Genomic DNA, 27690 nt, shown 5'->3' on the forward strand with positions numbered 1-27690 from the left:
AGCTCGCCTCGTGCACTTGACACCGGAGAAACGGGACGGTGATTGCTGTGCTCGCCTCTTGCTCTCGGCATCTGCACCGTTACCAGTCCCGTGGTAATCCCCGGGCCCGCCCCCGGCAGCTATTCCCCAACAGCCCCACCCCGCAGCCAGGAAATATTTCACACCGGCCTTACAGAACAAGGATGTCATGTTTAGTTTTGTCTAGAATTACTTCCAATGATTTACAGAGCACTTACATTAAACAATGAAAGCATAAAATTGAGAAAACAATGCAGAAAGGCACACGATACAATCAGGTTTGTCACACAAATAACAGTGTCCATAGTATTCTGTCTCACGCTCACTTTATTACAAACAATGTAAAAAAATCAGCACTGCAGCAGGTGGCATTTCAATCACCAAGCTAGTTTCGTATTCCAGCGTACTGCAGCCCAGCCTGGGAGGAGCAGTCACTTCGCAAGAGACCCAAGCCATGGCTGAAGCACACATAAGGTGTAGGTTTCAAATTTGCTGTGCTTTCGTGAAGTGAAAGGGACACGGCATCCATGTTGTGTAGGGGTATAATTGAACTTTGGTTCAATACTTTTTACATACACAATGTATGCCCAATGACTACATTCGAACTACTGAGGTCATTGTTAAAGCTCTCCGAATTATGTAAGGTCAGCCAGGAACAGAAAACTACCTGGGGGGTGGGAGGGAAGAAGAAACCTAGTTTTAGTTATTTTGAACGAATGGCTGAAAGAAACTTAGTTGGAGAAAAAAATTAAATAAGCAAACATAAAGCTGAATCTGCAGAGAAGCCAAAACACAACACAAGTGACTGGAAAGCCCAAAGGCTCAGCAGTCGGGACTCAGCTCAGCCCAGAAATTGTTTTCCATTTCCTGTGCTCTGCAGCGAAGGCAATGGAAAGCACCATCCACCATGCAGCTGAGGCAGTGGTTCCAGTCCATGTCCAAGGCTGAGAACGTGTCCCAGCCCTACATAGCTCCAAACTGCTTGTCTATATCACAACTTACTGGCCATTTCTGTTACTTCAGTGAAGCCATGAGCTAATGACAATACAGAAAACTGCAAACGAGCTGCTAGCGACACAAATACCAACTCAGTAAATGTTTAGCTACAGGTGCTCAAGCTTTTGCTAACTGGCAAATCATTGTTTTTACAAAATCTCAATCCTGAGAGGCTACATGCAGAAAACAGCTTTGTGTAAAGTTCTCTTTATTACAGGCAACATTAGTCCATACAATAATACACAATACTGACATACAAGTGTAATCTTTCAAAATCATCATTTAAACAGCAAAGACCAAGAAACAGAATTTTAACTACTTCATTTTCAAAAATTAATACTTTTTTCCTCCCAAGATCCTTTTTCAGTAAATTATATTGAAACATACAAATAGAGAAAAAATACCCATTCAACATATATTGTAGTTAAATGGTTATTTTGTTTAAAATCTTTAATAAGAAAATCCTTTTTAGCAACCTACATATAGATAAGTAGCAAACTTTGTTTTAAACAAATCCTCTCCATTAAAAGATCTGAAGAATTTTCATCCATCATTTTCTTAGCCCACCACTCTCTTTTGCAATACCTTGATACCTTTAAAGTTTTTCAACTGAAGGTCTGAGACTAGGGGGCTTCCTAGATATTATAACCACTCTTGCCCCCTTCTATTTCCTAACTTTCTGTCCAACAGGAGGTGAGTAAGCACATAATACTTCAGATTTTTTTAATCACCACTCTGTTTCATGAGAGCATAGACAGGTCTGCTCAATCCCCCTAAATCTACCATACTTTGCTGTTCAGGAGGAACAATGTATGCCAATAAAAGCAGAAAACCTGCAGCTTTTCTGTCACATGCTTTTGATTATTGTCAAATTTTCTGGTTTACGCTTCCAGCTGATAAGAGGTATGTGTCATCTCAGTATTAGTTTATATCTTTAAACAAAAAACTATATTTTCCAAAGTCATTATCACTGGGAGCAATCAAGTGGTCTTTTCTTGCTTTGCTGAGTTTCATTCTTAAAACTTGTCTTCGTTCTTCCCACTCACGGAGTTCAGCATTTCCATGGGCAAATTTACAGTTGTTTCCTTCAGTGCAAGTACCAGCCATATATCTGTTAAGACAGATTTTGAACAGTGTTTTCATAGAATTAACCATGATCACTACTATGTCTGTATTTTCTCCAGGTCATGTTTTTGAAATACACTACATGGTAAGGACCAAAAAAAATTGGAAGAGTATATACTTTTAAAAGTTAAATGACACTAACCCTGCTTAGCATTTGGTTGTATTTTAGTTTCCCAGTTGTCAAATATTTACAGAGGACAAAAGATGGCTCTTTTTTTTCTATTCATCATGTTCCTACTTAGACTGAGACACTTAATGCTTGAAAACATCAAGTTCATCATGTTAATGAATACCTTATCATTTAATTCACTAAGCTAAGGAACTAATTACCCCTGTTAACTAAATTTGAGGTTAGAATACTCAGAACACCTCAACATGCCAGTTTGTATTCGCTTTATGCTCCATGTCCAAGGTCTGTTCTGTTCAAAACAAACACATTTAGAATACTACTTAAAAATTTAGTAAAGGGACATATAAGTTTCAAGGCAAAGACTGCAAATGAAAAATAACTTGTTTTCTCTGTGATGCAGTTTCTCAGTATCTCCAAGATACTCAACATCTTCAACTGAAAACGGAGAAAGAAAGGCATCTGTACCAGCAAACTGAACCTTAAACTCCAGACTGCTCAATTCCAAAGCTTTTAGCCTTCCAAAAAGATGCCAACAGTGAAAGGAATTTTCAACAGATTTACCAAAAAAAAAAATTAAAAAAATTAATGAGGTCAGGTAAAACAGGCTGCACTTAAGAATTAAGGGGAATAGCAAGACGTACAACCAGTTCTGGGGAAAACCAACAGATCTTGGAAGTTCTTCACATGTTCATAAATAATTTCTAGTTACAAATACTCAATTTTAACAAATTTGGTTTGATGCTAACAACATTTCTACTTGCCTTAAAGCTCTGGTATCACTGTCCAGCTAGGTACTGTTCTTGGGCTCTAATTAATATGCAGATGCCTAAGTAAACTTGTAATAATACCAACAATATTCACTTCACACAGTTGCAATGAACTTGCTACCAGTCATTAACATCACACAGGCAGTTAATTTGGTTCCAAAATTAGCCACCTTGTCACTCCCTGAGTTCTAACATGTTAAAATACTGTTAATTACTTAATTCCTTGTTGAAAGATGCATGCAAATCAAGAAATACTAGAAACTTCTTCGGAACTAGCAACTGTCTTAATTATTTAAACTATGAACAGTCATTTTTCAGCATTTTTGCCATCTTAAAAAAGACATACCTATCACAAATGCTAAAATATCCGGTTGGAAAGCGATACTGCCAGCAGTTCTGATCATCCTCAGTGTGGAAAACCTTTTCCTTATGCTTTTCAGAAGAAATGTGACCCTGCCATTGCTTCTCACTATTACAGTTCTTCCCACACATCCAACAATGGAAATCCACCTGTTTTACAAGGAATTTGAAAATAAAACATTGCAAATTCAATGCTGTAATTCTTCTCCTAATAGATTTTGAATGTTTTCTTTATGTTGGCCTGCAGGATATTGTTTACCTAAACAGACACAATTATTTTAACAATCACCTAAAGTTTATGATCTCCACTGGCTTTAGAAGAACTGATGTACAGTATCAGTTACATTTAGTGTAGCTAGCTATGGTCTAAGGAAGCACCAAGAAAATAAGAGAAACAACCTAAAATTACTGACTGGGAAAAAAAAAAAGCCCAACAAATCCCCACATGCTCAGATTTAGGATTATACCTATGATTACTTACTGTAACTTCAGCATAGTCAGTTGGCATGTGAATTTGCTTCCCATTTTCTTTGTTTGCCTGAGCAGCTGTATCATCTCCTTTTTCTGGTTTTTGAGTTTTTAGCCATATGTCATACAACTGCTCCAAGTCTTGAACTAATGAGAGCAGAAGCTAAAATAAGTAATTAGCAATTAAGACAAGAGTTTGAGAACACTAGATAAACGACTGAGTTTGTGAGCATAATTCAGTCCCCACCAATTCTAAGAAGAAAAAAGAGGAGGAAACAAATGTAGACAAGTTACACAGTTTAGACATTAAGAGCCAAGGGGAAGAGGCATCTCTGGCTACTTACCAAGAGCCCTCTGTGCCTCCTTGAGGAGGCAGCAAGAGGTGACAGGTTTCTGAACAGGCACCCAAAGGACAGATAGCAACTGTGTTGCTGCATACCAATACCTGAATTTCAAAGAACTGATCTCATGTGTGCTACAGCTTTTGGTAAATTTAGTTTGCTTTCTTGCAGACAATGATCTGATCATTTATGTCATTTATTACTTCTGATTTTTGATGCTTTCTCCCCAGGAACACTGATGGGATAGTAAAGTCAGCAACAGAAAAGTGAATGGTGATTCCCAGTAAATACACTGGGGAGGATTGTTCTGCAAGTAGTTTCCCCCATATGTAATTCCATGAATCCATGTGTGTGCACATGGCAATACACAGTACAAACACCAACTAATGTTTCTGCAAGGATCAATATTTCTAAGACACCTAAAAAAGCAATACAAACTACTTTATTGTTTAAAAACCCATCAAGCAGCAAATACACAATACAGCTATTTTTATTTAATACTATTTTTGAATGCCTGGTCTGGGTTTATTTAAAGGGCATCTGCAAGGTTTACTACAATTAAATTAAAGTAATTGAAGTACAAGAATGAAAAACAGAACAGTTAGATTTAACAATATGTTAGATTTACTCTTCTACTTACTGCTGTTCTCCTTCATATAGGTCCACATCTCTCTCTCTTCAGGACTGTGAGCAAATGAGCAGTTTCCATCATACTGACATTTCTTGCCTGAAGCAATATGATTGCACAACTGGAACACAAATTAAAAAAAAATTCTTAAGAATATAAAGCAGAATGGATGCTAGTAGAATTTTTCTTTTTTTTATAAAATTTTTTATAAAAATGTTTATGTTACAAAAAACCTCATTTATTTTAGTTAGAAAAAGACAACTGCTGGAAGCAAGTACTATGAGTGCTTTTTGCCGCCCACCACACTACCAGACCACAGATACGTATAAATTATTTCAGAAATATTTACTTCCACTGACAAGTAGTAACATGAGATCAGTGTTTTTCCAAGGCTGAACGTTGTAGAAACACTATGAACATTTTCCTACCAACTCCTATGGGAATTTCTGCAGAACTGATGAAACCAGCCCAGTTACCAAGTATTTTCCAGTGATTACCTACTTTCTTAACCAAAATGTTAGTTTTAGGTTAACATACATCAAACTGCAGAGGCACTTGTTTCTTTGCAGGAAGAGGACGAATGGTCATCCACTTCTTACGTTCATTAGACATTACCAGCACCACACGGCGATCTTTGCTCCATCTGGAAACCACAAGCATTCAATGAAAGAAATACTATTCAAAAAAATCACAATTTCTGCACAGAAGCACAACTAAGAAAGCTCAAAAAGTTTATTTTTAAAGCTTTTACCATATATTTAAGGTTTAATGAAGTTGTATTAAAATTTGACCAAAGTTCTTCATACAAAAAAAACCTCCAAAACCTAAACACAATCACTTTGGTAGCCATCAAAGTGTTTCTCAGTACCAATTATTAGCATACTACAGAGATAACTCTGTCCTACTTCAGTATGTTTGGGGTTTTTTTTTTAAATTCCTTTTATGACTCTTTCCTAAGAAGCAACAGTTTACCCAGAAGATGTTTTAAATGGCTGACCAAACAGTAAAACTTTCACTGTTTGATCTTACTTACGGGTGTCTTGCCTTTGCACTACAGTATTTCTTGTTTCTGTCTGGCTCACTAACTTGACCATTTCTCCAGCACTGTCCACAAACAAACTTCATCTTCAAATTAAGTGATCCATATTTCATTTGGTTCCCTAGAATCTTAAGCCAAAAAATTTAACAACAATAAAAGCTTTTTTTTTATCTGCAAAGAAATCCATACATAATTATTAATTCCCCCTATGGCAGAGATTTCAGCACATGTTGGAAAACACATATTACACAGCATGCCTTGTAATAGCTCCACCTGTCATTTCAAACTAGACATTTCTTAACAAATGTGTTTTTTTATTGACCTTATTTCTGATTTAGGTGTATGCACCCTGAAGTTGTGATAATATATACAAACTAAACACATAAAAGCACTACATATTGAAAAGATAATTAATTGCCCTAGAGCAGCTTACTTTGAACTGATATTTACATTTTATGTCACACCTGGGACAGAGCAAGCAAAGCAAAAAAGGAGTTGCACAGCAGCAGAACAGGCATTTCAATCTAAGTGAGCACGCTGAAGAAAGCCCTACACTGAAAGAGATTATTTGGAGATCATTAAAAAAGTAATTTCTAAAATAAGCTACATTACATATGCACATAAAATGTTTTCACCACAGCCACTGCAGAATTAGTTGAATAGAAAAATGAAAATACCTGTGATCCATGTGCACTAGCTTCCATGTTCTGCCAGTACTTCTTTGATTCTTGAACTATAGTATCATGTGAAATACCTGTAAAGGAAGGGAAACAGTCTGAGTATTTATGACTGCTGCAGCCTTACAGACATGCTCAAACTGGAATGCTACTGAAGCCCCAAAGCTTTTATCCATTTTTCTTTTTGTATGTTGTGTAAGTATTCACACATGTGGGATATACATTTACATCATGGTTATGATGTTATGTCCATACACACACACTTAAGAACATTGTGAGGGCATCTGAAACAGAAATATTGTCTGTATCATCTCAATGGAAAGCATACAAGGATTTTAAATTGCAGATTGCTCACATAAGTTAAGGTCCATCTTTCAGTGTTTAAACATAATGTACTAGAGATTTAATGCCGAAGTAATTATAAAATCTACACTGTATGTACCATGGGAAAACTCTTCAAAATGCAAGCTGAGAGGCACCAGGTTGCTCCTGCCTGCTTCCTGCACTGATCCCAAGCTGCTAATTTCAGCGGGAGTCAAGAAAGGAAGGAATGGCAATACAATGAAGAGTGAAGTAAGTATTTTGCTAAACATACCTGATTCCTTTTGCATTATCCAGACTTTAAGCTCTACCAGACTGTGAGCATAAAAGCATTTATCCTCTCGTAAGCAGCCATAATGTACCTCATGTCTGCACAGGTCAAGCTGACACCGAACTTGGAAAGGGCGGATTTTGGAATATTTCACCATAGTCTCTCGCAAAATGTGGACAAGGCACCTGTTTTGAAAGTCCATTTTAGACATTCTTTAAAATAACCATTCTTCCCCACAGCTTGTTCAAATATCCTTTGAACACTTTTTACTTGAAATCAGAAAGTCAGGAAAGTTCCCAGAAGGAGGTCATGTCTAAGCATCATTTCTAGGCTGAGTAAACACACTAAACAGCACTAAACAGTACTCTTGGGAATCCAGAGTCCCTCTTCTGCAAAGCATTACTGAATTCAATCCAGCTGGATCCCTGGTTTCCAAGAAGGAAAGCAGATCATGTCCACTTTCAAGAATATATCCTGATCTAATTACTAACCCACATACTTATTTCTTTATAGAGCACCATTTAAGGAAGAGGTGATGCAGAACAGTAACAGCCTAGTTCTTCTAGCAGCAGTGCTTCCTCAATACAGGGAACTGGAATACAAACAAAGCAATTCCAATGCTCCCACTTACTTTTACATCATACAAATACCAAAATCTCTTAATTCTCCAAAACCTATTTTATACTATTACAACAATAAAAACTTCTTTAACTTTCTAAGAATAATTAAAGACACTCCTCACACTTTTTTTTATCAAATGAGTTTAAAATAAAGACTATGGTCTATTTTATACACTGTAATTAAGGCAAACTTGAGTTAAAATACAACAAAATAAGAAAAACATATCAAAGAAAGAACAACTTACAAGTTCCTGTTTTAATTTAACATTACACATCTATTTACAGCAATACAGCTCACCAGCTAGATAAGCTATTAACAACCTAACAGCAAATCCTGTAAGATTCAAAGATGGGGGTAGACACCACTACTTTTAAATGACTGATAAAGAAATAGCTCACTTTAATTTAGTTACATTTGTCAAACCTTGCTCTTTAAGTCTGTCATGCCTATACTGCCAAAGCATAACAGTCAGCAAGGAAGAGAAGTTGACCAACAGGTAAAAAGTGAAAGACAGTATTAAAAACTGCCTTTGCTTTTAAATTGCAACTTATGGAGATGATATTTCAAACATACTTGTTATCTTCAAAGTCATGCATAGCAGGGTGAGAACAAGAAGATGAGTTATCCTTGTTCCTTTTGCTTATTATTCTGGGCTTGTGATCAAAACATTTCTGGAAAATAAAAACAAGTAATTTTACAGTATGTATTTTAGACAATTAAAAATATATAGATACTTCATTTGGTCTCTGCTCTACAGGCAGCCAGATAATTATTGAAAATCTGCTTCAAAAGTTATGGAATAGCCATGCATGAAGCAAAATATTTCTTTCCACGTAGTTTAATTATCTATTACTATTTTTATTGTGTTAGGAGAAATAAAGCAGCACCTCACAAAGAAACATAAATAATCCGTGGTATTCTTGAAGAAGTTGGGACACAGTCAAGTTGATCTTTCCAGGTCCTCCAAAAAGTGCTTCTCGACTGAAGGCTCCTTTGCGCTCCAGCGTCCACACATCGATCTCCTCTTGGCAATAGGCAAACGTGCAATGGCCTGGGTACCTGCATTCCTCCTCAGCAGCCACATCTCAAAGGACAGCATCGAACACGACATTGCTTTTACACAACTTTTTTTGGAAATTCATCTTAAAACTTCCACTATATCTGCTTCAAATTCTTTTAATAAAAAAGTTACAGAGATCTGTTGTAAATATGTCATTTAAATCTAAAAAAGCAACACCTTATGCTGAATGACTTGTTGAAAATGTAAAACTCCTCAAAACAGCTAATGCACACCTCCATCAACTATCCTATACTCAGCTAGGGAAACGATGCTGAGAACCCAGTACACCTTTTGGTCAAATAAAGCCACTCCTTAATCCACAAGTCATCTTGCTTACATCTTAAGTAGACATTCATATTGCAAAATGCATCTAACAAAAATCCTTCTTTGCTGCTGTTTTTAACAGTAATCATCCAACATTCAAAAACAAAATTACCCCTGATGGAGAACAGTACAGAAGTACACTGTCTGTTCTCTAAGTAATCGTATTAATGGTCAAAATATGGCTCTTCTTACAGCCTTTGAAATGATAAACAACGCAGAACTTCTGTCTCCACCTCCCATCAGCATAAATAAAAATTCCTTCTATACTTCACTATGGAAAAGCTAAACTGTATTGCTTTGAAGGTAGGCATTACCATTTCACTCTCTGTAACACCTACCTTTACATATATGATATGGTCCCACATACTGTGTCTTTGTTGGTCTTGGACGTATTTTTTTCCATGATTTATCTTCAGAGTTTTTTATTCTGCCGATTAAAATATCCTTCTTACATTTATGTTCTAAATTGGGATGGTAAGCGTAATCCAATAATTTAGGACCTGAAACAATCACAGAAAATTGCTTGTATTTGCATAAATTGCATTGAACATATGAACATGTCCATACACAGTCTGGCATATAAACCCAAAAGCCAAGTATACAAACATACTGTATAGAACTCCTACTTGCACCAGCAGCTCTGAAGAACCAAAAGTCATTAACCACCATGTTGAGCAAAATAGAAAAAAATAACCCCAAATACTTACAAAAGGCAGCCTCAGCAAGAAAAAAAACTCACAAGTTATTTTGTATTTGGGGAGGGATGCTGTGTTACAACCTTAAGGTTGCTTTGGATCAGCAAATTGCTGTGTTTTTTCAAATTCCAAAGTATCCATTCCAATAACATTAATTTAAAACTTTAATTGCTTATCGATAGCAAGTCAATGCAGGTGAATTCCAGTGATCAGTAAATGGCTCTCTTAACCTTCAACATTTATTTTATTAGGAGAGGTACTATGTTCAGAGACAAAACACACTCTGTAAGAAGATCACACGTACCAAAAAGATGAATACCAATCCCAGAACTTTGTGATTTTGGAAACAAAAATACACCTAGCTTCAAACTCTGTTTTTAGGATGGTATTAAATGAAGACATCAGGAAGAGCATCTGAAGATGAGCAAGTGAATTTTTCTATTCATGAGACTGAAAAGCAAGGGCATGACCCAGTTTTCTCTGGACAAGAAGACGATGGAACAACGTAATTTCAAAAGGCAGTAAAAGCAGGAGATGCTTAAAGGCTTTGATAGAGATGTAAAGAAACAGAGGAAGTAGATGCATTGACACAAAAAGTGAAGCTGGGAACATGCCAAATACTCTCACCAATATGTTACAGCTCCAGCTTTAGCAGAACATGTTCTATGGTTTTTCAAACTTCATTTTCTGGATTTTTCTAGTAAAGACAATTTTAAACTAGTATAGAAGTTCTTAAGGGTACAGTACCATCCCCTAAAGTCTCGATACAATTCTTTATTAGTATATCAATATCAATATACCTGTAACTTTAAACACAATGCTTATTTTTAAGATTAGTTTTAATAGAAGCTTTAGAAGCTGTTTTCTATTGCCTTTAGAATATGGCTCTGTTTAACAGCAACAGCCGAGGCTGAAAAGATTAGTTATATTAATGACCCATAATGGTTAAGCTCCTGTAAGTCAATACAGTGCAGTTAATTATTACTAAGGTTTGGAAGCCTCATTATGATTTAGAATTAGTTTGAAAGAACAATAAAACAGATGGGAGGTGAAGGTTACCAGGTACTTTGAACTGCAGTTCAATTCCCCATGGCCAATCAGAGAGAGTATTGCAAGTTTTATTTAGTCTTGAGCAAAGGTGTCATTCTTCACAGTTCCCTGGGGTTTGGGAGGAAAGCGGATACAGAATGTGAATGACCTTACACTCAGGGAAAGCATGTGGTGATTTGTGCTGGGTTTAGAAATCAAGAATCTATTAGGACAAGAAATAAAGACAAGAGGAAAGAAGATAAAATAGTGGTTGAAATATTTCACCTATCATATGATCATGCTACATCTGCAAGAACAAGTCAGGATTATATGGTTTAGAAGCCAACAGTGTTAAATTATGAACAAGATTCATTTTAATTAAAAAAAACTAAAAATCAACTCCATCAAGTCTAATAGGTCCTTACCTTTTTTAACAAAACATAACTGGCAGGCCTGTCTTAGCTCATGTGTGCCTTCCAGTGGGTTCCTTCCCGCCAGTGCTGGAGACACAGGTATATTAGCAGCTGTACTGCTAAAAACATTGGAAAAGTCACTTCTAGTTTGGCCTGCAATTCCCATGTAATTTTCGGACCCAAACAAACTACTAGGACCATTAATCTGTTGAAAGAAAACATATTATTGATACATAGAATTTACTAATCTACAATTAAAATGTAACCTACTGAAACTTTTCTTCAAAGCCATAATATGAACTTCAAACACACACCTGAGAAGGGACATGGAGATTTTACAAAGGCCACATACACAGCACAAACTAAGCATAAAACAAGAGCCAACCAGGTACAGGCAGAACAGCAGCCTTTGTCAAGCAAACTATTACTCCCTCCTGGCTCCTGAGGATGCAGTCCTTCATGCCACCCTTTCCCAGCAGCATGACTGAAAATGCACAGCATGACTGCAATACAGAGAGCAGACAGATCTCAACCCACGGTGGCATCTGCTCTGTTCCTGTACTAGGACAGCTCTTCAGGATGCCTAGTGTTTGGTATTCAGATCATAAGGGATTTTAGATTGGTTATTTTACAATTCAACAATATTTTACAGCAAGTTCCTCAAAATGGAATGATGGTTGTGACATCAGCCAAAATTTGTACATATAAAACAACCTCCACAATCTTTTTCTTTTGTTACAGTTCCTGTAAGTTCCCATAGCCAGAATATACTTTTAATGGTAGAAGTGCTATTTTTTTAAAAAGAGAAACTTCAATAGTAAAAATTCAGATTTGTACAAAGCCTCCGAGGTGTTAACATTTGAACTGGTGTGAACAAAAACATGAAAGATACATACAAACAATGGGGAATTATTGCTGTTAAGTGTTGGTGTTCCATCTCGAGAAGCTGAACTTGAGATGTCTAAAGGAATAAAAAGATATTTTAATTAATTGAGTTCCCCAGGACATCTCATGCAAAAAATAATTTATCATTCCTGAGAAATATCAGAGGTTTGGGTTTTATGACAAACACTAAAGTTTTTTTTTATTTGCTACAATAAGTTTTTTTGGTTTGTTTTTTTTTTTTAGATTATGTAAAAGCCCCTTGTAAACATCTGGGCTGAAAAGTTATTAGGCAATCATCTTCAAAATATACAGCTGGTTATCACCAGCAGGACTGGCAGATACTGAAGGCGGATTCACAGGCAGATACTGAAGCAGTATGAAAACACTGGTGTAGTATAAAAAGGGTAGCAACATAAACAATATCTGACTATGAAAAAATGAGAAGATGAAAGAGGGGTAAAAGGATTCTTCAATTTTTGGTTTTATTTTGTAAATCTGGCTTTGTTCCGAAGATGAATAGTCCTGTAACACTGGTAATTAATGACAAAACTCTGTTTTATCTTTTGTAGTTCATTATTTGTATCTTGTTATTTCACATACCTTATTTCACTACATAATTATAGTCTGTGCAGTTTGAATCCAAGCATGTAATACTGGTACCTTTTCAGAGCACACAGTTACATTACCCTTTTAGAATTCTTGTTTATTGCCAAATCATGACAGATGGTTTAAGCTGTAAGAGCAAGTTTGTTCAAAAAAATAAAAAAGTTTGAGGGAATAGTGTTTTTTCTTTAAACTTATTCACCTGAAACAAGTAAATTTACATGATACAGAAAAACTACACAGAGGGAGCTTGGAGCATGCTTATGCAGACCCCAAAGAAACAAAAGCTTTATTTATGAACTCTTGTATACAACCAACACCCAAAAACTACTAGCACAGCTCAAATACTATATGTGAAATATAACTAATAGTTGTGAAAACTAATTTGTTAAACAAGAAAGCCACTTGGCTCATGCACAGCTCTCATCATCATAAAAGGTTAAATACTAAGACTCATTTCTTACCCCTTTTTGGGTCACTGATTGAAAAGGTGCTTAATGGTGAACAGAAGTTTTCCAGCGAAGAAGCCAAAGGCTGTGAAAAGATTTCTGAAAGAGAAGCTGAAGGAACAAATCCTGCAGTAACTGGCAGTGTCCCCAGTAAAGAGGCAGAAAAAGGTACACTAGGAGCTACACTCCCTGCAGGAATAGGTCCTCTGGCTCCTGTAGTTTGCTGGAAAAAAAAAAAAATAAAAAGAATGTTCAGACCAAACAAGAAAGGCATCAAGGACATCATCTGCAACAGTATTTCTTTTAGTCAAGTTTCTGCAAAGTTTTTATAAACCTACTGGAAAATGTCAATGACAGGTACACCACAGTCCTGCACAGAGCTGCAGTAGCTAAACCCTAAACAATGCCCCAGGTGCAAGGCACAGTTACCAGACACCTTACTAAGTTAGTAAGAGATTTGGATTTTTTTAATACATCAGATCATAGCTGAATTTCCAAATTATGTTAAAAACACAGACACCAGGGAAGATTAGGAAGAGTCAGAAATCAACAGTATTTGTTTCTAAATAAAGAGAACATAATTCAAACTGTAGTACAGCAAAGAGGTATGAGTTGGCTTTGAGGTAAATCCTCAGATCCAATCAAACGATAACATGTTCTGCAAAGGCCTGGTCACATTCCTTCCTCCCATTAAAAGTAACATATCCTTCTGTACATTTTTGTTAAGGACATACCAAGTGGGGGAGTTTCCCCTCCCTTCTTCCTGCCATCCCAAGTTGCTCCCTCCTTGTCTGGATGTTGAGTGAGTAGGTCTGCACAGAGTCTGCCTCAATGCTCCAAACGACTGGCAGGGCCAGAGCAGGGAGTCAGTAACCTTGGTAATAACTTCAGACATCTCCGCTCATCAATCAGAGCTCTCATTACAACTAACTGCAGAAGTCTGGAGGCTTCACTGTATGCTCTAGGTCTGGCATAATGGTGTAAGTAGGAACAACACTTCATAGAACTAAATTTCTTTAATATCTCTTCTGAAAATTCAAAAAGTCAGACTCATGATGGTCTGTTTCTTTTCAGCTAGGTGGTGGATCTGGACAAAGCTCTGATTGCAGAGATACCAGTGGGCATCCCAGAAGGCCACAGCCCAAGTACTACTCTCCTAAAAAGCTTTTTGCTTATGTTTATCTATAGTTTCTACAGCTAGAGGGTGAGCATTCCAACACACTGTTCATGTTCTAAGAGGGTTTATTTACACAAAAAAACCACACTAGCCCAGACTTCAAATATCCAATTCATTTTTCACAGTACTTCTTGTAAGAAGCATTGGTAGTAGCATAGCAGTATTTCTGAAGCAATAGTAGTCCTTTACAGCCACACTTTCAAGAATCTGCAAAAGAATCAACCTGACTATGCCCAAAGAGAGCTCAATGTAACTAGGAAAGGAAACTTCACCACTAGCCTGATAAAAATATAAGCTCCCACTCATAGAGTGTTTCAAGGAAGAAGACAATAAAGTCTTACCATTACACTTTCATCTGGATCAGGCACAGAATCAAGTAACTCATCAAGTTCTTCTCCAATAATTATATCTCCATCTCCACAATCTAAACATGCTTCTGGCATGGAGAAAGAAACATTCCCTCCATTTGCCAACACTGTAGAAGGCAAAGGAACCTTTTCCATCTGAAGAGGCATAGCAGTAGCTAAAGGTGGCACAGGTACTGGTGACACTTTAGACACTTCAGAAACAAAGTTTGATGAAGAAGCAGTAGAAACCATCTCTTGTTTCTGGTCAGATAAATCTGAAATAGGTAAGATGGGAATGACTCAGACCTTTGTTCAAAGATGTGAAAAGTTCTTGCATGACTTTTACCCTGACAACAAGGAGTGTGAGTGAAGAAATGTGAAGAATGTTTAAGCAAAACCACATCTAATGTTTTCAGCTTCCATCAGCTTCCAAATTATGTGTATCTTCATCTCAATACTTATTTATTACTCAAGCTAAAACAGAGAGAAAAAGTTACAGACTTGATACTTTACTAAATCTTTAGCATATTCTCCCCTTCCTATTTTTTCAAGCTAAAGAGGACAGTATGGAGACAATCACTACAGGAGTAGTTACATTCATACCAAGTTGAGGAGACCAAAGGGAAATCTGCCCAGACACTTAAATATCTAAACAGATCAGACTTTTACCCCAAAATGAGCAGATGAATTCTCTTCCAAATTTTCCTAATGCAATGAGATATGTATGGCATATCTAGCTCCCTAGCATTAGTAATGTAACACAAGACTCACCTAGCTCAATATCTTCTACAGAAGAATTCTGTAAATGAGAAAAAAATACCTCTCAGCCGTCAGAGCCATTAAAAACTTTCAAATACATATTTACAGAAAAGAATGTAACCCCTCTCAAATTTAGGTCTTATAAAATCTCAAATTTACGAAGTCTAATGTAATTTAAAGGTCAAATATTTTTAGATAAAGCATCCACTTGCAGACTTAAATCCACTCACAGTATCACCAAAAATCTGCAACCAACCAAAGTGACAATGATACTTCAGGGAACGAAAGAATATAAATGGTATCTTAAATGAGCTGTTTCTACATTTCCTCATTCCTTTACAGCTAAATTGTCTATATTCCTGTGAAAGAAGTCTCTAAGATAAACTCCTCTTTACTACTTCTATTCAGACATGTTAAAAAGAGCAAGATAAATGCAAGTTCAGCTGCTAATGAAGATCAAATTTGGACAACTGCTTATAAGTAAAAGGGATTTTATCCCAGCACCCTTCATTTTGATAACTGTCAACTAAATAAAATAAAAAATAAACCCATTAACTTTGCTTTTGCCTCAGGACATGAAAAATAAATACATGCATTGCACTGGATTTAATCTTTTAGCTAACATTTATTCAATAAAGTTAACCTGAATAATAATCTTATGTCCTAGTCTGCCATACATATACACCAAAACTGAACATATCAGAACTCTAAAGTCCCAAATAACAGCTTCTAATATAAAATGTCAGTTGTACCACTGTTCCTTTATCATAACAAAATTATGAAACAATTATTCCCTGTAGTTTACAGTCAGCTTGCACTCGGAACATGTAAAACCTTACCTGAGTTGATACATCACTAGAAACTGAATTTGAGGATGGTGGCTACAAAGAAAAGATACTTTCATTACATACAAATTTGATATCAAAAGAGGGAAACCTTAACATAAAATGTTAAAATAAAACCTTACCTTTGCTCTAACATATGCTTTCCTTATTTTTAACCCTAGTTTTTGAGCTAGTTCTTGGGTAAGCTTAATCACACTTTCATCCTAAAAGACATAAATAAAATCTCATCATTTACATGTACTGTCATCAAGCAAAGACATGTTTATATCTCAGTCTGTATTCTGCAAGATCCCTATATGCAAGATGTCTCAAAATGCAGCTTTATTCTTTCACAAACACAGAACTGTAACCTATACCTGAAAATACAGCTACCCTCAAGCAAAACTATGTTGACAGAAAATGGACAGTATCCTCCTTCTCCTTTATTTAGATTTCAAATAATATAAAGGCTTTCCAAAACCAGAGAAACTCCGAGAAGTGTTTGTTGGGTTTGTTTGTTTTTTTTATGACAGGTAGGTATTTTTTGTTTATTTATTTGAGCATGACATTTGTTCTTTAAGGGGATGGGGGTTTATTTTGTTATTTTGCTTTTACACAAATTGAGGGCAAATATTCCTGATTACCATATGAGTTACTACATAACACTGATGAATATTTAATGAGCACTGTATTTTGGGAGTCATTGCATCATACAACTAGAATTAAAAATGTCATCATACTTCCGTCTGTCCTACAGTTATAACTACCCATTTAAATTATTTTAAGATTTAGTATTCAGATCACGTCCTACAGCTATAAACAGCTATTTATAAAACTTACATAAAGGCATAGTAACCTCAAGCAAAAACATTCAGATCTGGAGGTGCAAAGTGAGGATCCAAAGTCCAAAGTTACACATTCAGATGAACTGTTTATGTCTCTGGAAACACAACTGAAACCTCCTCTCCATCGAAAGGCAAACCTATGCCCAACACTTTGTCTAGTGTCTCACTGAAGTTTTGATGCAGCAAGGTGAATATGCAGCAAGTCAGTATTTTATCCTGTGATCAGTCTATTTTGAGCAATGCATGTACAGATTCCATCCGCATGTAAGTTCAAATCAAGAATGCCTTTCTGAAGTGAAATCTCTTAATCACCCTCACTCACAGCATTTTAATTTGCATTATGAAGGGTCACAGAGAACTAAATTGGGTTTGGCTGTAACTAAAGCCGAGCAGGAATGCACTTGATGCACCCCAGTTCTTAAAAAACCCAAACAAATAAAAAAGTACAACCCAACCACACAAACAATCATGGCAAGCAGATCCTCAGGACCAGCATTTCAGTCTACAGATCATCTCCTACACCACACAGAGCCTGCTAACACACACAGAGCCCAAGATTCAGGGTGCACAGCAAGTGAGTCACAGCGAGGACAATGCACTGGAAGCAATGTTACTGAACGCTTGGAAAGCTAAAATGCAGTTATCAAAAGAATAAGTGTACATTATAATTATGGTGGGGTTCTCTTATGTCATAGAGAATTTTAAACAATTAATTCAGTGGTTCTAGTGCTTATTGCAAACATTCATGGCACTTGACCCCCGTTGCATTACTTCTGCTGAAAGTTAACACAACAAACTGAGCTTGGAGACTGTAACCTTTGCCCTCAGTCTCCATTTCCACATGAAAAAATAATGCTTAGAGGAATAAATTTTTTTTTTTTTTGCATTAAAAAACCCCAAACCAGAAGAAACAACCTTGTTCTTAAAATAAACGTATGTTTCAAAACAGTAAAAATAATCACCAATATATAATTTACCCACCTGTGGCACAGCAAGAGAACATTTTGCTACAGCATCATAAGCCTTCTTATAGCTTCCCAGTTCATTCAAAGCTTTTGCTTTGCGATAGAGAGCTCTGAAATTGTTTTCATTCAATCTTAACGCTATCTCACAGTCCTCTAGAACTTTTTCATGCAATCCCTAGGAGGAGAAAAAAGAAAAAAAGCCGCTAATCAGAACTATTATGATGGAAAAAGTGAATTTGAACTGTTTTGGACAAAGGTATTGAAACACTGTCAAACATTCACCAAGGCCACTGCACAGTGAATTTGTAAGTTTTGCTAAGTCACCAAATTAGGCAACTAAAACCAAGCAGGGCCATCATTATGTAAAATCCAGTAACAGTCACAAAGAAAATTTAGCTCTTTCACAAGAGCCATCTTGTTCCACAGAGAAAGCAGCCAACTCAGTGCAGTCAGCAGTGTAAATGGATAAAAATACTGTTCCATCAAATTCCAAGCCTAGTATGACTCTTTTATGTTAATTCTAGTATTAGTAACTAAAATACCTCAATTATACATGTAAAAAGCTTTTAAAGAACGTGCCAAAGTGATGATGAAACATGTCAATCCTCAAACTACCATCAAGAGCTTTTCACTCACTAGACTTTATGTCTTCATACCCTGTTTGCATCCTGTTCTGGAGAAATCCTAGTTTAAACAGCTTACCATATTTGACAAACATGCGATCCTGTTCACATGCAGCTTCTCTAAAACATCATCAGAAACATGGATTTCTTCTGAATTAGCATAATCAGCTATGTTTATAGCTTCTGTATAATGACTCAGTGATCCTCTCCAATCACCTTCTCGATATACGTCATTTCCTTCATGAAAAAGATTTCTAACAAGATCTCGTATAAATAACTGCAACAAAGAAAAGAAAGACTCATCAACAGCAGTTGCTTATCTTCCATCATTCTAAGGAAAATTTCAAATAGAAAATTTATACTTGTAACTTCATGGAATCAGAGTGAAATGCAAAACTTTTGTCTACATTATTTTTCTTCTGATATTTTTCCAAGACAATCTCAAAGATGTACATATATGTTCCATATATTCTTTCAGCAAGCAGCAGCCATAGCAGCTGGCAAAGCAAGAGAACACAAAAGCTGATTCTGTAAAAGGGGGTTTTTAGTCAAAATGTGAATGACTGCATTTTTATCTAGTATGTTCTCAATTCCAATGAAACCACCTACCACTGGAAAAAGAACTAAAATGGTGAAACTGAAAATACAAGCCAAAATTATGCAAAATTGTAACACATACAGAAACAAAATATGTTCTGAAGGTTTCTGTGACTTAAGTCCTTTTGTCTTACTTTTGGTGTGCTACTCTGAACTTTACTCAGAAGAGGACATGGTTTTATTCCATTAATGCCCCACATTTATCCCCAACACCAGTATGGAAAGATCTCACATCAACTGCTGTATGAGTAAATTCAGGACACCCAAATATCTGAATACCTGTATCATAATGTTGGAGTTGTTCAGTTCCAATATTGCAACTTTTTCAATTACCATTCATATTATGTCATCACCTAAATGATGACTAAAACCAAGATTAACTAAAATAATATAGGTCCATGTTAAAAACCCTTCTGGAAATTAACATTTCATTACCTCATATTGTTCTTGCGTCCCTGGATAGGGCAAAGTGGATCTAGAAAAAAAATTACAAGCTTCACTTATTATACATATTGCTGAAAAGACAATCACACTGAAGAATGCTGGTTCTTAATAAAAGCAGCCTTGCTTCTGCAACAGGCAGATATCTGAATTTTGCCCATAGCCTGCACTGAACAAGGAAAAGTAATGTAGATGAGTTCTGATCTAAAAAGTGAGCTTTCTGATTACTAATGGCTCACTTTCTTTTGAAGTTACATGGTCAATCTGAGCTCTGCTGTTCAAAATGTATTAAGGTTTTAAATGCTTTGTGAGTTTTAGACAACAGTGTTCTTTGTTTAAAAGCAATTTCCTTCCTCTCCTCCCATGTGCAGAACCATGTTATAGATGAGAACTGCAATCTTCTAGTAAGTACTGTAAAATGACAAATTATCTGTCAAAAACCCGCATCAATTTTAATTAAGTCATACCAATGACACAACAGGAAATTTAAAAGTTCTTTCATATGACATGCAACAGAGATTTTCTCTAGCACAGAAAAGAGGCCTTTACTTCTACATTTTCAGGAAGAAAAGCAGGAATCCTTTCCTTTTGCATAGAGGGTAACTGAAATTCTATTTTTAAATAGGTTTCAGATGGTCACAGTTTTTGGAGGGAAGGCTTTGTTTTTGGGTTTTTTTGTTGGTTGGTTGATTTTTGTTTGGTTTTGTTTTCTAAGAATGCTATATATGAGCAGTGAGCTAGTATGAAATTTCAAAATTATTTTAAGATAGCCAGGATCTTAAAAAGAATTTGGCATTGACCCAAATGAAAATTAAATACTCAGATGATTTCTCAATAGCTTAAATTTTAGCTCCAGAGAGTTAAAACATTTAGGTAGTGGTGAGCAAACCCATTCCTTTCAGTAGCAACCTAGTTTTAGGTGTAGCTATTCTTAAGGTGGATTATCAGTCTACCAACATTTTCTACCCACAAAAAAACAAACAAAACAAAAAAAAAACAAACAAAAAAAATTAAATGCTAATTTTTTTCAAAGGCAGGAAAGGAATAACCTCTCACCTTCCATTTGCTCTGTTTAGGAACAAAGAGAAGTGCTGTCTTTTCTTTAAAGCTGCTCCCTGTTTAACATGTTAGTGCTAGCAAATATTCTGAGGAAAAACACAAAAGGCCTTTCCCAGTGACATCCATCTCATAGAAATATATGTACACATGTGAATGAACATACAAGAATAAAAACCACAAAATCATACTCTATAAACTGGAGTCCTTTCTTAATGTCCTGTTGTCTAGTGCTTCTCTCTTCCGACACATTGGACATGTTATCCTGAACATCCACTTTTCGGATATGCCACTCCTCAAAAAGGAAGAGAGATAAATGGCTGTTATAAAATGTTTCAGTGTGCATTTGGCCCAGAAGGATCCACTCTCACATCAACACTAAGTCCGTTGTACAAAGATGATTCTGCACCAAGCTTCAGAGTCACCACACAAACTCCTGACACAGCTGAAGCACCCACAGTGACAGAGGGAGAAGCCCCAGGTCACAACCAACACCCCCCATCAGTGCCCACTTACACAGTATTTCTGCAGAGAACCTTTCTTCCAATTTCTAATTTATCTTTGGTTTCCACTCACTTCCTCCAGAGGATGCACAGTCCTGTCAGTGTAACTGCACCAAGCTACAAGTCCAGCTTTTCAGGGATTACTGCTAAACTGAGCTGAAGTTCCACACTGACCCCTTTTCAGAGCTTTACACTTCTTTCATTTGCTTGTTGAAGTGGAAATACACTCAAGATCCTGGTATATTTTATTAATTAAAACCAAACTGATGAAAAGGCTACCATGAAGTCTAGTTCTACAGCATCTCATCATCCCCAAGCACTGAGGTGAAATTAGAAGCCAACATCACTGTTTTATTAATATTTACCAGTTAGACAAGGTGAAAGCCTTGGACACTTTACCAGTAGCAAAGTACCTACTTCACTTGAAGAACTGAATTATTTCAATATGTCATCAGCTCGACATTTTAATTCATCTCAATCACTATTTTTTTGTGTCTTTAATTGCTTGGATTTACAAATGTTCAAGTTAAGTTAAAATGATCTGCATAACCTTCAATATAAGGCTATTTGAAGTATGCTGTTACAACTGTACGTGGTTATGCCCAACTGTGATGCAAGAATACAACTTATTTTTCCAAAAAAAGAACCATTAGGACAAAGTTTTATTCTGAAAATACTCAAGTTCAGAAAAAGGCTTTTAGCTAGAGGATGTTTTAGTGTATGTTCTGTGAAGAAAATTACTTTTTGTAGGAATTTATAGTTAAAAAAATCGAACGACATGCATACATGTCTGTTAGTCTTGAAACTAAGTTTAAAAAAGCCAGTATTTTGTGCCAGATTGCCATTTCACATCAATAGCAAAAGAATGAAAACAAAGTAAAATGAAGAACAAACTAACCCCTAGCAAGCTCCACAAAATCCCAACTGAGGACAGAAACAGACTACAGAAGATACCCTACTTTCTCAGAATGATTTGGAATAAGGAAACAAATTGAAGAATTTTCAGTTCTAATAATGTTCACAAACCTTTTCAAAGCCCCTTAAACGAAGTTCAGACTAGTTCAAGTCATTATGAATTAGTCCTATTGTAACACATTCCTAAAATGAGCATAAAAATGAATAATTTTCTTAAGGTCACTAAACAAATTATTGGAATCACTCCCAGGTCCCCATTTCACCTCACTTCCTACTGTGACCTCAGTCAGAGCAAGCTTTATAAAAACCACGAAAATAAAACTCAGTCTTTAGACAAATATCATGGACAGCTGGGATAGTTCACTAACAGGAATTTCTCAGCTATTGCTTGCTTGGGTAAACAGCCCTCAGTAATCTACTTTCCAGAGAGGAACTGTTTTTCATGTCATTTTATATATCAATTTTCTTCCATAAGTTATACATGTTAATACATACCATGCTTTTGCTATATGACAAAGGTAATAGTTTCTATTTACTCACTCATGGATTAGGTTTTAGAATTCAAACAAAGTCTTATAAGAAAAAGAAATGCTCACACTAACCAAAGAAAGTAGGAATATCAGCATATGTTTTCCCTCAGAAGTGAGCTTTGAAAAACACATTTTAGTCCTGTGAATTTACAGCTGACAAAGTAATATCTTGCCACACAAGAGCCTTGCAAATGCCACAATCTGGGCAAATATTAAAATCAGCTTTACTAATTTTAAGAAATCCCAGTATTCCACCCCAGCTTGCAAAGACACGAAAAAAGTGGAACACAGCAACACCTGCATTTATTTATCACCTCTAACATAACATTAAAGAATGATATATTGAACTTGATGACTTGCAGATCCAGTTTCTCCACAACAATAAAGTTATGGAAATGTTACAAACTGGCATCACATATATAAGAATAGCTTGAAAATGATGAACATATCAGAGTGCTGAAATTTATTATTCAAAGCAGTTTTCTATTTTTTTTCCAACTCATTTGCATTCACAAGATATTCAGGCAAAAATTAACTTTTCTTAGAATACTCTGACAATCAAATTGCTCCAATATTTGATGATTTTGCAGAAGATTTAAAATTGTTCCAGATAGCACATTTAACAGTATCTCTTCTACCCAAATTTTTCTTATATCCTCTAAAGGAACCAGAAACACATTAACACTCAGTTATAGACAAGGCAAATAACAATAATGTCTTGCCTTTCAATGTCATCCATCCATCCACTTTCCAAGATGAAAGCCCTGCCTATGTAGCAACAGCCCTTCTCCATTTGCAGTGACAGAATTGAAAGAAAAATAAACTTATGTACATAGATACCTCTAAACAGACTGAATTTTGCTTTGCTGCTTGAAAAATTACAAGAAAACAAAGCCTGTACTGTTGTTTTATTCTTCATGCAATTCACTGAGAGAAACAACCAAAAATAAAGAAAAAATAGTACAGGAACTGAAAGGAAAAAAAAGGCAGACTAATGTATCACTAACATCACAGGCAGAAGTAATTGTTGCATTAAATGCAGGATTTCTACAACTGCTGCTATGAGGCCAATACAAGCTCAATTTACTAAATGTAGTAAAGGGGAAAAAAAAAAAAAAGCTGCCTAGACATTTTGAAGAACAATTTATCCTGTTTTGTCTTCATCACAGGCTTTAACTCTTTAATCTTGTTTCCCAGAAGCAGAAGCCTGCTGACAGAAAGAACCCTGCCAGCAGCCAGTGACACCTTTTCTGACAGATGCTGGTCCATCCATACCAACAGGAGATACAAAGGATAACAGGTCTGTGCCAGTGCAGGCAGGAACCTCTACTTCCCTTTTATACAAAGCCACTTATGTCTCTTACTGGTTATTTGCCTTCCTTCCAGCACATAGCAAGACAGTTTTCTTCTTTTCTGTATTTTAGCACTTCTGAGGCATTCAAGATACATTTTAAATGACATTCCCATTATCTAGCATATACTGTGTGCCATATTCAGGCACAAGGGCTTTGAGTACAATTGCTAGACTATCTTTGCAAAGCAATTCTCTGGAACACAAGTGAATAAATTCATACAGAATGCAGAAATTGAGTTTTCCTGTAGAAAGAATATAGACCTCGGCTATTGTAAAAAGGAAGATCCCACTATGTAAATCTATAGAGAACTGAGCCTTTCCATTTCTAACCTGCAGGACTAGAGAGCAACCATCTACAGTTTGCCATGCACACAAGATCCCCCAGTTGAAAATTCAGTCCCACAGGACAGGGAACTGGGAATGACTGATCCCTTCTCCTCTTGCACAGAGTTTTACACATTGCTTCTTCAGAGACAACTGGAGAATGCTGTGAAAATGCAAAACATCATTTGGGGACCAGAACTACTCCTCCTGGGAATTAATGACCTTCAGCTGACCAAATAATTCTCTTATTGTTTGTTATAGATATTTATGGCTCTGTCTATTATAAATACTATAAGTAAGTATTCTCTGCACCTTCAGGCCTAAATGCTGAAAACAACTGGAAGTCAGTAATCCTTGCTGCACTGCTCTCTCCACAGAACTAAAACTTACAAAGCAAGGATAGTGTACAGATGCATTCTTTTAAATTAAAGGAGCATATCCTCCTGCCATGTATCACCAAATTCACTGTTAACACATTTACTACTGGGTGACAGGAATCTCAAATTAGATCTCTGTACGGTACAAAGCCCATCGAAAATTTTATGATTACTGCAGTTGGTAGATCTCTACCAGCTTCAGTAGTTCAGCTGAATTACTGAATAAAATCATGCCAAGTGAAGAGACCCCTTCTGTATTCTAGCCTTCTTCCCTTCAATTCTGCCAGAAAATAACCCATCATCTACACCATCATATGTCAAAACTTTGGTCAGAACCTGTGAAACCAGAAGCCTATGTATTAAACACCACAAACAGTTCACCAATGTTTCCATATAGGAAAACTGTACTCCAGAGGAGAGAAGTTACACCCTAGGATAAAGTGAATGCTGCAAAGAGAAGAGCAAGACTGAAACAGAACAGGAGTGAAGATATGACTAAGAGGCAGGCAATATAAATCCCTCTCACCTACTAGAAGCAAAAGCCTGTCCCTGCTGCTACCTCCTGCACCACTAACAACTGCAACAAGCACAATACACTCAGGCACTTGGATCCAAAAGCTACATACATGTAATTCCCACCCCAGGGGCACAGTAAAGCAGCACTCTGCCTCGACAGAGCCAAGTGAGAAGTGGCACACATGCAGCTACACTCAAATCGCTTCCTCAAGAGATGCTGCCAACACAAACATCTCCACTACCCTCAGCTCCAACCCAGCCGAGGATTCAATTGGTCATCGAGCATGTGCCATCAAAAAATATGACTTGTCAGAAAGCAGACTTGTCAAAGCCATTTTATTGCCCATCCCAACCATCTGACAGATTAAAAGCATAATTACAGATAATAAACTACAGTGCAAACTAAAGCATGCCTTACAGAGATTGTAAACTGCTCATCAGACTTGGACTAGCATCAAAATAAGGAAGGGGAAATAAAAATCTTAATACAAAATCTGTACAAAGCAAATGTGCTCCTCAGACAGCAAAAGCACAAAAGATTTTTACGTTCATGTTCACACATCATTGAACAGTTATATGAGACATTTCAAACATGCAAGAAGCTGGGGGAGGAACAGGAACACATTACACAACACACATTTCAATAGTTCCGAGTTAACTCCTCTGCTTAATCTAGAAGTTCTGGCCACAATCACAGAATTCTGTTATGTCAGCTCAAAACACCACCTAACACAGGCATAATGTAGTTCCACATTTTATTTCTAAAAATTGAACTTGACTGTAGTCAAAACTAAATACCCGAATAAAAGTAAACAGAGCATATAGCAGTAATTTAAGACCTATCCGTTTCCCATTCTTACCGTCAGTATTTAGTTGCATCTCCTCCCACTTCTTCCCTATCCACAAAATAAGATAGTTTTCAAGATTTATTTTCTATTTTCACGGCTTTGCTATTTTTTTTTAAATCCATGTAAGAAACAGGAGAGAACAAAGACACTTTGTGAAGTCGTTTCATTTCCCCAGGAAATTAAGAATCGGGGCTGGAAGACTTCGGTTTATGGTTCTCTCAGATATTTCAGTAAAGAACAGATCAAAAAATCTAACTGAAGGAGGAACATCTTGCCAATAAATCCAGATTAATCAACAGGATTTAAACCGAGATAAACACTGATACTCGATTTTGGTGACTACAATCAATAATATTTGAGTCTCGTTGCTGGTTTTGGTTCTGGGGTTGGTTTGGGGTTTCCTTCTCACTTCTTGTAAGACAGTTCTGACTTTCCGTAACAAAACACCTCCAGCACTGCCCGCCGGAGCTGCCCGGGCACACCGAAGGCACGGCGCACGGGCACCTTCCCTGGGCTGGAGGAATGACCGCGCACCTGTTACCGCGAAAGCCCCAAAACCTCGTCCCGGGCGGATGCGGGCAGAGGACGGGCCCCGGCCGGCCACTGTCAGCGCTCTCCGGGGTTTGTTCTAGTCACGGCGCAACAGGAGAGCTTTTAACCCGCCGGTTGTGCTGCCCCGGCGCGCCCGCCCGCCCGTCGCCTTTGTTCGCGCCGAGCGGCTCCGGCAGTCGGGGAGAGCTCTCGGGGGGGCCCGGCCCAGCCGCGGCTCCGGCGGGACCGACAGCGGCCACGGCCAGGAGGACACACGACCCTCTGCGGGAGGGGCGCGGCGACGCCGCGGCTCCACCTCGGCGGGGAGCGGCGGCCCCGAGGCGTGGGAAGGGACGGGCGGGACCGGCTCCCCGCGCCCGGAGCGGGACGGAACGGCAACGGGGCCGGCCGCGTCTGGGCAGTCCTTCCTTGGGCAGAGGGTGCCACGGGGGCACCGGGATGCTGTGTGTCTGCCCCTCCCCCCGCCCGTACCTGCTGTGAGGCCGCGGGAGCGCAGCGGGAGGCGGGGCCGGCGGGACAGGCGCGACAGCGGCGACGGCGATAACGACACCGAGAACGGCGGCAGCGCCTCCTCCGCGCCGCCCGCGAAGCGCCGCCGCCCCCGCGCGCCCCCTGCTGCCGGGAGGCCGCGGGCACAGCCCGGGGGCGGCCTGAGCCGAGCGCGAGCAGCGCGGGCTTCCCATTGGCTCGCCACGATTGTTTTGGGAACCGGTGCTTCTGATTGGGGGCGGCTGGGAAGCTCTTAGCTGCTGATTGGTTGACTGCCTGTGGCCCCGCCCCCGCGCGCCGTTCCCTTCAGCGGGCCTCAGCCCGCCCCGACCGGTCCATGGTGTTGTGCGGGTCGTGCTGTGTGGGCGCTTGTACTGACACCGGTACGACCGAGCCCGGGGTCGCCACCACCCGGAGTCGCCGCTCCG

General features: G+C 37.8%; 1 protein-coding gene across 4 annotated transcripts; it reads right to left on the bottom strand.

Annotated features, from left to right (window-relative positions):
* Positions 1-1205: 1205 nt before the first annotated feature.
* Positions 1206-27456, bottom strand: ZC3H7A (zinc finger CCCH-type containing 7A). 4 transcript variants are annotated; one of them, XM_005522892.3, is made up of 23 exons: positions 27245-27350; positions 21046-21149; positions 19793-19832; positions 18840-19037; positions 18154-18312; positions 16471-16551; positions 16343-16384; positions 15516-15543; positions 14739-15019; positions 13236-13443; positions 12180-12244; positions 11296-11488; positions 9485-9646; positions 8650-8846; positions 8336-8433; positions 7145-7326; positions 6550-6626; positions 5867-6000; positions 5371-5476; positions 4846-4954; positions 3878-4011; positions 3383-3546; positions 1206-2125 (listed from the first exon to the last, which is right to left on the bottom strand). In XM_005522892.3, exons 2-23 carry the CDS (start codon positions 21111-21113, stop codon positions 1936-1938), a joined length of 2916 nt encoding a protein of 971 aa, XP_005522949.1. In that variant the 5' UTR covers positions 21114-21149; positions 27245-27350; the 3' UTR covers positions 1206-1935. The 4 variants fall into 4 exon arrangements, with proteins under 4 accessions (XP_005522949.1, XP_014108214.1, XP_014108213.1 ...); XM_014252739.2 differs by lacking the exon at positions 27245-27350 and adding an exon at positions 26756-26903; XM_014252738.2 differs by lacking the exon at positions 27245-27350 and adding an exon at positions 26234-26444.
* Between the last annotated feature and the right edge of the window lie 234 nt (positions 27457-27690).

Source organism: Pseudopodoces humilis, chromosome 18, assembly GCF_049639895.1.
Source record: "Pseudopodoces humilis isolate 2021_Gansu_Grassland_sample_001 chromosome 18, ASM4963989v1, whole genome shotgun sequence".
NCBI classification, from domain to species: domain Eukaryota; kingdom Metazoa; phylum Chordata; class Aves; order Passeriformes; family Paridae; genus Pseudopodoces; species Pseudopodoces humilis.